At 42.8% G+C, this 10,488-nt stretch overlaps 1 protein-coding gene across 2 annotated transcripts; it reads left to right on the top strand.

Annotated features, from left to right (window-relative positions):
* The first annotated feature begins 4,739 nt into the window (after positions 1–4,739).
* LOC125513970 (Mitochondrial substrate carrier family protein) lies at positions 4,740–10,488 on the top strand. 2 transcript variants are annotated; one of them, XR_007286223.2, is made up of 9 exons: positions 4,740–5,052; positions 5,500–6,722; positions 6,851–6,969; positions 7,055–7,179; positions 7,541–7,640; positions 7,743–7,820; positions 8,061–8,122; positions 9,866–9,951; positions 10,066–10,488. XR_007286223.2 is itself a non-coding variant. In XM_048679207.2 (9 exons), the coding sequence occupies exons 2-9, from the start codon at positions 5,570–5,572 to the stop codon at positions 10,181–10,183; spliced, it is 1,863 nt and encodes a 620-aa protein (XP_048535164.1). In that variant the 5' UTR covers positions 4,740–5,052; positions 5,500–5,569; the 3' UTR covers positions 10,184–10,488. The 2 variants fall into 2 exon arrangements, 1 of the variants encoding a protein (XP_048535164.1); XM_048679207.2 differs by having other exon boundaries at positions 8,039–8,122.

Raw genomic sequence — 10,488 nt, 5'->3', positions numbered from 1 at the left:
GCCAAGGTCACGCTCAAGGTCATGGAGAGGGACAAGTTCGCCGAGGACACTCTGGTCGGCGAAATCAGGTACGTCGTACGTGCAAGAGACTCCATCCACCGTGCCCCGGTCCGACGACCTTGTGCAAGTGCGTTGCAGGGTGCATGTAGGCGAGATCATCAGGGAGGGCAGCGAGAGGGAGTTCCTGCAGATGAAGCCCGCCCCGTACAACATCGTGCTCCGGGACGGCACGTACAAGGGGGAGCTCAAGCTCGGCCTCAAGTTCCTCTCCGGCGTGAGCTCGGAGCAGCGGCCGGGAGAGCGCCGCCAGTGCGCGGCCGCGCCGCCGAGGCGGCCGTACGCGGTGTACACGCCCTTTCTGAACATCACGCTCCCGTGCGTCCCGTGGAGGAGGTTCTTCTTCTTCTGCACCCGCTCCAACAGATGGACGACGAGAGAATGATCACTGAAAACGCCCGTCGATGCGTTTCTTTTTTCCTTCTTTGGATTTGGAGGAGATCTCGTCAGCGTTTCTTGCCGTTTCTGTCAAAATGTGTCGAACTCCTTGAGCTGTGGCCGTGAAAGATGTAACTGTACCGGTGCATACGTAGTTTGGAGGATATAAGTTAAGCTTTTGTTTGGATTAATAAAAAAATTCTAGCAGCAACATTCAGATTATATATAATTAAGATGAATAGAAAGGAAATATCCAGAGCAGTTCTCCCCACTTTTATAAACGAGGTTCGGCTCCTCTTTTCTCACCCGCAGGCCTCATTTGACAGAAAGGGATCATGGAAGTTTTGAGAGGAGGGGATTTCAACGGATTTGGTGAATCCCCCTCTTTCACCCAATCCCCTTAAAACCTCAAATCCCTCTCCAGCCACACATCCCCTCCATACAGAACATTGTTTGACAGGGATGAATTTCCATATTGAATTAAAATGGTGTAAAACAGTTAAAAATCTAATCTTGCAACAATTCTTCACATTAACAACATAATTTGCTTGACTTGAAATCAATTTATGGATGGGGACCAAAATGAAGCATACTAAAGAAGGAACCAACAATATCAGTATCCACTGAAACAAAGGGACAGTGGATCAATTTGACCTACTACGCAGGCGGGACAAACCACACTTTAATTATTTAAATCCCTCTAATTATTTACTGTCATCTAGGATCTTGCTTCTAGTCCAGAACTTTGGGGTTTTTTTATTTATGTTGATAGATAAAACTAAACATTGTTCATGTGCAAAAGTTCATCCAGGGACCTTGCTTTACTGTCAATGTAAAAGCTCATCCAGAAACACCATAATTTCTGTCAACATGAAAACCTACACTTCTATCAAAATTCAAATCAAGGTACTGGTTCTCACAAGAGTCGGGTTCCAATGATTTTCAGGAGAGGAGAGAGATGGCCATGGAGGCAGCCAGTCTCATCGATGGACGCAGCAAACTGTTGCAGATCGAAGCCATGGCCGCTGGGTGCCGGAGGAGGAGCAAGAAGAGTCAGCTCTAGGGTTTGCAGGGGAGGGGATGGAGAAGTGGAGGATAGGGGAGGAATCACATCGGGAATAACCGGCGGAGGACATTGACGCTCTGGCGGCGACGGGGCGGTGAAGATCCAGCGGCAGGGCGGCTCCTCTCAGTGGCGGCGAGGGCGTTGCTTTGCCCATCTCGTTCGGGCAACGGCGGCGCGAGGAGGAGGCTCCGGCCGACGGCGGCGCGTCGAGGAGGAGGCCGCTGCCGACGGCGGCGCGAGGAGCAGGCTCCGGTCTCGCGCATGGCTCCAAATCCGCGAGTGCCTCCTCGTGCCTTTTGACCCGCATGGGTCGAGGTGAATCGAGGGGGGATCAGGTGGATTGGGCCAACGAAACCTCGCATACCAAACAGGGCGAGGATTGTAGAGGTTTCTGCGCCCCTCGTGGATTCTCCTCTGAAATCCCCTCCACCCCTCGCCTACCAAATGAGGCCGCAGGGTTGCCGCTTTTATAAATGAGTTTCGACTCCTCGTTTCTATTGCAGCAGTGCTATGCGGACGACACAATTCAGACGACGATGCACACACGACACATAAATCCAGCCGAACATGCGCATGATAAGGGCCTCTTTGATTCGCAGGATTGTCAGAACATGCGCATGATAAGGGCCTCTTTGATTCGCAGGATTGTCAAAATGAAGGAATATGAAAAATGCAGGAATAGGATGCCATGTCTTATAGTATTCTACAGGTTTGAAAGAATGTTTGATAGCGCAGGAAAAACAAAGGAATTCTACAAAGAGATTTGAGTGGATGGAAATATTCCTCCAGAATGTAGTACAAATGGATCCTATGAAAAAATTCTTAAGGATGTCAATCCTACGAATCAAACGAGCATCACAGGAAAAATTTCTAAGGGTCCAAATCCTCCAAAAATCCTATGCAATTCCTTTGAATCAAAGGAGCCCTAAGCAGGGTACCGGCCGCTGGATTTTCAGGTCGTGCATAGGTCGGGCAGAAACATCGTATGTGGAGCAGTTTCGTTTCTATTGCAAGGATGTCTTCTCGTCTTTCAATCATGTCCTAGATACAACAGTGGATCCACCTGAGCTGTGGGCTGTGGCCGTGGCAGATGTAACTGTTCCAGTGCATTATCACCGATATGCATGTGATGGTATAGGTTTTTTTCAATTGTTTGGAGGATATAAGATAAGCTTTTGTTTGGGTTAATAAAAATATCTGGCAGTAACATTCAGATTATATAACAGTAATGATAGATCCTGAACGTTCGGATTTTAAGCATGGTAACTCGAACGTTCTTCATGCCAACTTTAGTTGGCGCAGGGTTGGCAAACATGACAATTTTTTGAGGAAGAAACGAATGAAGACAAAGCCATGATTTAACAACTAAATTTGTCATCTAATGTCAACTAAAGTTGCCATGAAAAAAGGTTCGGGATGACATGCTCAAAATCCGAACATTCAGAATTTATCGAAGTCCTTATATAATTATGAAAAAAAAGTACAAAGGAAATGTCGATATGGGGCAATTCTCCCCGCTTTTGTAAACGAGTTTCGGCTCCTCTTTTCTCCCCTGCAGGGTTGCTGCTTGCTGCGTGCAACGGAGAGTCGTGTCATGCTGAATTCTCTTTTATGATATACTCCTTTCATTACAAAATGTAAGGTGTATTCGCTTTTTAGTTAGAGGTGTATTATTCTTAAAAAAGTCAAACATGTACACGTTTGATTAAGTTCGTAGAAAAAATAATCAATACTACTGTACCAAACTTTTATCATTACGTCTATCATGAAAAGTATTTTTATATTTTATTTATTATGTATTGTAGATATCGATATTTTATTTTATACTCTTGGTCAAACATACATAAATTTAACCTGCATGAAAATCGATACACCTTATATTCCGAAACAGAGGGAGTACCTATCTAAATGTTATCCTCTCCATCCCATAATATAAGGTTGCAATATCATCTTATATTATGGTAGAAACGACAAACAATTTTGCTTGCTAAAAAACACATGTGTACACTTTCAGCGAACGTTCCAGAGTTGCCATGCCTTTGTATAAGAATTTGTCAAAGTAAAAATTGCCATGTTGTATAGAAGATTGTCAATTTTTTGGCATATTGCATTAGAGTAATTGCCATGCGTGTTCAGAAATTTGTCATGATTGCAACATAGAGCCTAAAGAAATGATGAAAAAAGAATCATACTTAGGATTTTGCCATGCTGGCCGAAGGAAATTACCATGCAACATCGAGGAAATTGTCATTGTCTGAAAATTAAAATTTTCACTCGAATGTGTTCACTCAGATTGCCAGTGAACGAAACCATTTTAGTAAGTACAATAACTATGACATGAACAAAACTTGGAAGCAAATGACATCAACAAGGATTATGATAATTGATTGGCATATAAAACTGAAGTACATGCATAATATATTCAACATCATACCGAAGGACGGGATCATTAGATTATATAATTAATAGCTCGCAGGGTGGAAGCGAGAACATTTTAGGATTCGCGCATGGGATCTGATGTGCCTGATGACGTTCACTCGTAAACGCTAAAATCTGACGTTAGATTTGTAACATTTTCGCTTTTTGTCTTTTTATGAGGGGTGATAAGTACAATAACTATGAGACGAACAAAACTTGGAAGCAAATGACATCAACAAGGATTATGTTGATTATGATAATTGATTGGCATATAAAACTAAAGTACATGCATAATTATTCAACATCATACCGAAGGATGGGATCATCAGATAATATAATTAGTAGCTTACAGGGTGAAAGCAAGAACATTTTAGGATGGTCACAGTGGGGAGTAACTTATACTAGTGTCATCCATATGACATTAGACTAAGTTATTATCTTCATAATGTAAAATAACATAGTAGTAGTGTCATAGATGGCTTCATTTATTAGCTTATAGACTCATCCTGTATTAGAAAATGCTATGTTACAGTAACATATTATGTTATTACCTGCCACATGAGCAAAAAATTCTTGGAGTGCGTTATGTTACTAGCTAAGTTACTTTCACTATGACTACCCTTAGGATTCACGCATGGGATCTGATGTGCTTGATGACGTTCACTCGGAAACGCTAAAATCTGATGTTAGATTTGTAACATTTTCGCTTTTTGCTATTTTATGAGGGGTGATTAATCTTTTTTAGGGCCTTTCGTTTTGACCGTGCACTTTGCATCGAACGGCGCAAAACATCGTTTGGGGACCCAAAGGAAAAGGCGCAGCGTGCCCACGTTTGTCCGGGTTGCCCAATTGACGCTGCTGGCTGCGGCCGCACATCGGTGAGCGGCACAGCGACAGCCTCGAAACAGCCAGAAAATCCATGGAGATGGACCTGGAAGCCCAAGCTCCCATGACGCCGCGCCCGTGACCTCTCCGCCTCGCAAGCTCGTGGAGCCAGAGGGGGGCGGAGAAGCGGCGGAGGCTAGGTCGTCGCACCTCTCCTCCTCCTCCTCCCCTCCCCTCCCGTGAAGCGCGAACTGTTGCGAAGCCGCCATCGGGCATCGGGAGCTGAGCTCCAGTCCAGCCACCGCAAGGTAAGACAAGCTTTTTAACCCTTCGGAGGGCGTTCCTTTCATTCGCTTGGATCAAATCGGGTGCCGGTCTCCGCGCACACAAGCTGTTCGACGAAACGTCTGTTAGGACCAGGGATTATATAGCTTGCGAGTTAAAGATTCGGGGTCTGTTCTATGACATGTCTCGCAGAATGGAGTACTTTGGGGTTGGAGCATGGCAATTACTGCTCATGTTGTTGTCTCAAATTCGCAGCGGGTACAAGGCATAAAGGCGTCTTTCGGATTTAGGGACATTTATACCACAATCCATTTGCTAATCGGTCGCTCTTTGGGCTTAGCCACTATTGTTAGTACCTAGCTCAAAGGTCTAGTCAGATGATCTCCCATGAAACATACTCTTTGCTTAGTACCATATGAGAGCTGTTTTGCTATGCTAATTTTGCCTTTTCTGCTTCCTGCCTCTTGCAGATCCCAGTCAGATGATTAGTTGACTTCTTCTTCATGAACGAACAGCTAACTTGCTGCATGCTTGTCAGAGATGAGCTCAAATCGTAGAGCTTCAAAAGCTCGAAAATCAACAACTAATTACTACCGGCTTCCATTTGATAAGCACCGATTATTTGATCCAGATGCATTTCTTTCAAAGGATCGTTGTGCCAATCAATCACAAAGTACTCAATCAGGCAGCAGACATACTGATAAACTATTCACTACTCCTCAGTTAGTATCTGCATTGACAGGGATCTGGAATCTTGTTGGGCACCCAGAATCTTCTGGCACAACAGATCAAAGATCTGTGAGCGAGGATATTTTGCACACGGAAGACCCTGTGTGCTTTACTAGGGACCGAGAAGGACACACATTGACATCTTGCAGCGAAAGCTCAACTGGCCTCAACTCTCAAACCTGTTTATCAACACCAAAATCAATCCATGAAGATCTTAGATTGCTGAAGAAGATGTTAATGCTCCGATCACGCAGCAACATGATCGGTGCTTCTGCCACATGGAGACATATGCATCTTACCAGTAAACTTGGGAACATGCATTATCAAAATATATACCCCATGCAAACCAAAAAGCTAGGAGCTTGTGCTACTTCCAGCAGTATGGAAATCAAGGAGGGCGACTGCTTCGGAAGGGGTGATAACTGTTGCAATCAAACAGGAGACATGCCAGCTGAACAATGCACGAGCTCAAGTGAGGAGGATAATATCACGTATGCCTGTGAAAATTCTCTACACGATGAGAAATTAAACGCAGAGGTTTCTAGAGAATACTCCAATATGTCTGCTTGTTCATCAGAGCAGGTTTGCAAAGAGGCAAGGATAATGCTGGAAAATCAGATTTCCAGCACATGTGAACATATTCGGCCTGAAGGGTTGACATGCACATCTTGTGTGGTTGGTGATGCTATTGTTAACCCACCAAATGTACACCAATATACATACGGGGAAGATGTATCTCAGCAGCATTTTGTAGACAAGCGTTCATCAGAGTTTGAATCATCCTTGGGGCATCGATTTCATGGTCCTGTTGGTGCGAACAAGCATGCTGCTGCAGGAGCACTAGCTGGGACAGTTGTCAGTATCTCTCTGCATCCAGTTGATACGGTGAAAACCATTATTCAGGCTAACAGTTCTGGGCAAAGCTCATTCTACCACATACTAAGACGCACCCTTGTTGAGAGAGGTAAAATTTTGGGTGTATTTACACACACTGAGATGCTATCAGTAAGTTTATCATATTTCCATGTCCTTTTCCCTATTGTCAAACATTAATTACTAGAATTTTTCATGCTTGGCAAATATTTTCTACAGGTGTCTTAGGACTTTATGGAGGGCTTGCTAGCAAAATTGCTTGTTCTGCACCAATTTCAGCTATTTATACCCTAACTTACGAAATAGTAAAGGGGTCACTTCTTCCTACTTTGCCGAAGGTGATTTCAGTTTTATTTTGCAATTGATATCCAACTAGTGTAACATTCATACACACTTTGATCTTATACATTGACATCTCTTCAGGACTACCATTCCATTGCTCATTGTGCTGCGGGTGGTTGTTCTAGTATTGCAACCTCCTTTATTTTTACACCAAGCGAATGCATAAAACAACAGATGCAAGTCGGCTCGCAGTATCAGAATTGCTGGTATTTAATTTCCATGCTTCTCCTTGGGTTATTCATTCGTTTTCTTTCTTTATTTAGAAGCTTTTTGCTTTTTGCTGATAAATAAGAAGAAATGACAAAAACATACTCTCTCCGTCCCAAAATGAGTGTCGCTGATTTAGTACAACTTAGCACAAAGTTGTACTAAACCAGTGACACTTATTTTGGGACAGAGGGAGTATTAATTTATCAGCCCTAGTTCTGCATCCTGACAATAACCTGCTATTTATATTGAAAAATGACAATAACCTGACTCCACGTTGCTTGTTGAAATTATTTGGCAACATTGCCCGGAGTTCACCATACTCTTCTTCACGCTCTAATAAGAGTTTCATGCCATCAGGAAGGCTTTAGTTGGATGTCTACAAAGGGGTGGCATTGCTTCGTTATATGCTGGATGGGGGGCTGTTCTTTGCAGAAATATTCCACATTCTATAGTAAAGGTATCTTTACGAACAGTTACAGTTTACTCCCTAGTCCCAAATTTTAATTCTACATCTGCTTTGCTGTTTTATTTTGGTGTTCACTTATTTTGGAATTTCCAGTTTTATGCCTACGAGAGTCTGAAGCAATTTCTGTTGAATGCATCACCTGCTAATGCTAAACTCAATTCTGGCCAGACGGTTAGTTCCTGAACCTCAACTTGTTAAACCATCTTATATATGTGTTTCATTATTCAATACTGAACCGGTACTGTTTGGCCTGTTCCCATCACTAAATTCAGTTTTCGAATGATGCCACTTACCTTTGATATAAATGTTAATACTTCAGGTCGAGCCTAATTCAACTACACATTCCGATTTTAGTGTGGTATAAACTCCCTTTTTTCTTTGTATTGCAGCTCATTTGTGGAGGTTTTGCAGGATCAACTGCTGCTCTGTTTACAAATCCATTCGATGTTGTGAAGACACGAGTACAGTTACAGGTGCAACACATGCTTATGCCACAAATTTGGTGAACCCTTTTACTCAAGAAAAAAACATGCTCATGCCACACCCCAGTTTGTATATATCAGCACAAGTAACTTACAGTTTAAGTTTATCTATTTTGATTTGTTATTGAATGGAAAAGCTCACGCCACTTCATCAAACTCCTGCATAAAGCGCACTTTTCAACCCTGAACCCTAAAACCATCTAATTGCAATCTCAAACTGTCGAAACAGTCCACTTTTTAGTCTCAGATGATTCCGTAATGACGTGGATGCCATTGTTTTGACTATATGACACCTGAAATTCCATTATGAGCAGATAATTCTGCAGGAGCAGGTGAGTTGGCACTTACTATGAGATAGAGAAACATTACCTAGAGTTCATGGCTCACTAAGAGCTAGTTTGGTTCGTGTCCTCGTGACAACTCGCCTGACCTGGAGCGTGCCTGTATGTTGCCTGGGTATTGTTTGGTTGCTACCCTGAAAAAGCCTGTACTTGCCTGGACTAGAACACCACACACGTGATTAGCCTGGATGGGATGTGGATAGAGGAGCCAGGCAAGGGGTTAGCCTGGCCCAGGCTTCAAAATTCCAGCGCCTGGCAAGCCATAATGGCTGCCTGGGACTGCATGTACGAAGTTGCTCGCGGTACAAAGGCAGATGAATTGATTTTTTTAAGTCTAATCACTCTCCAGGCCAGGCCCAAAATCCAAACAACTTCTGTCCAGGCCAGCTTGACCAGGCAGAAAAGTTTAAAAGACCAGGCTGAAACCAGGCAAGGTATTTCTCCAGGCATGCAGGCGAGGCCACAAACCAAACAGACCCTAAATGCCTTGAGGGCCAAGTCGTTTCTTGAAGGGGAAGGTAGTGTCTAGATCTGAGAATCAAATTATGTTTGTTCAGATTTCGTTTCTATTTGGATTTTGGAGTAAGGAAGAAGGTTCTGACTAGCTAGGAGCCTAGGACCCATAACGAAGTTCCAAACAGACCAATCTTGTTAGGAGGTACTGCCCAACAAAAAGAAAATGTGACTTCTGGCACAGGAATAATAAATAGAATAAGAAGATGATAAAAATCCTATACCGAAACGACTTCTGGCATCACCAGTGGGATCCGAACCACATTTTCGTAGGCCGACTCCAGTTTTTCTAGGCAGAGATAGTATATCCTTGATTTAGCACATTTGTGTTTGTAGGAAGATTCCTCGTTCTGAAATAAAGTCTATTTGGAGCTTCTTCCAGTTGTTCTCCATGTCACTCCATGAACAACCGCACACTATGACAAACAAACAATCAAGAACAAAATTCATCATTTGGATAATAAATTTACAGCAATTCTGTTATAAATGGATGAAATTTGTCACAAATGGATCAAAAACCGGAGTTGATACATGGCAGTGAGGTTGTTGCCATGTGGCATCCACGACACTCAATACCATTTGCCAAACCACCAGAGGGCAGAGGGCGAAAAGTGGACTGTTTCATTTGTTTGATGTTGTATTCCAACAATTTTAGAGTTCAAGATTGAAAATAAGCCTTTTCCAGAGTCCAAGGTCAAAAAACGGAAACTGGACCCTTTTTTTTAATTTCATTATAATGAAACTTGTTGAGATGGAAAAGCTTGGTTAGATCTTTTGTTTTTCCTATCACTTCTAATGGCTTGTTTCCTTCAATTCTTCAAATCAAAAGTGAAGTAATAGTTGGTGCAGGACTAATTCTGAATTGATTCATGTTCATTAGGCACTCAGCCCTGTTAGAAAGTATGAAGGGGTTCTTCATGCCCTTGCGCACATTTTTGAGCAAGAAGGGTTACGAGGTCTTTACAGGTACGATCATTTATACACGATATTATAGACTTACCATCTTACTGGATGCAAATCCATACTCGTTTGTGTCATTGTTACTGCGAGCATGCAAATTATCAACATCTTTTTTTCCAGGGGTTTAAGCCCAAGGCTGCTCATGTATGTATCCCAAGGGGCGCTGTTTTTTACATCCTATGAGTTTCTCAAAACAATTATGTTTCCTGAACAAGAGCTTCAGGCAAACAACATCTGATCGTAGAAGCTTAGAAGGGAAGGGATCGTTGCAGCCCGGTGGAATTTCTGGGTCGATACCATGAGCTAAGTAATGAATTGTTGTATTGTGGTTACAAACCATCATTCAGAGGTCCTGTAACAAACTAGTGTACATCATTTTTGGATACGTAGGCATTAGACAACCACACTTGGGTATTAACCTTTTTCTGGCAGGTAGAAACACAACATGTAGGCAAGAGGAATTTTGTATCATGAGCAAACTTGAGATGTAGATTTCCTTGCGGGAGGACATGTGAATATGAGTGTATCCTGGTTTTGTGTTCT

The sequence above is a fragment of the Triticum urartu genome, chromosome 6A (genome assembly GCF_056163025.1).
Source record: "Triticum urartu cultivar PI428250 chromosome 6A, HENAU_Tu73, whole genome shotgun sequence".
NCBI lineage: Eukaryota > Viridiplantae > Streptophyta > Magnoliopsida > Poales > Poaceae > Triticum > Triticum urartu.
This window is presented reverse-complemented; position numbering and strand designations above follow the sequence as displayed.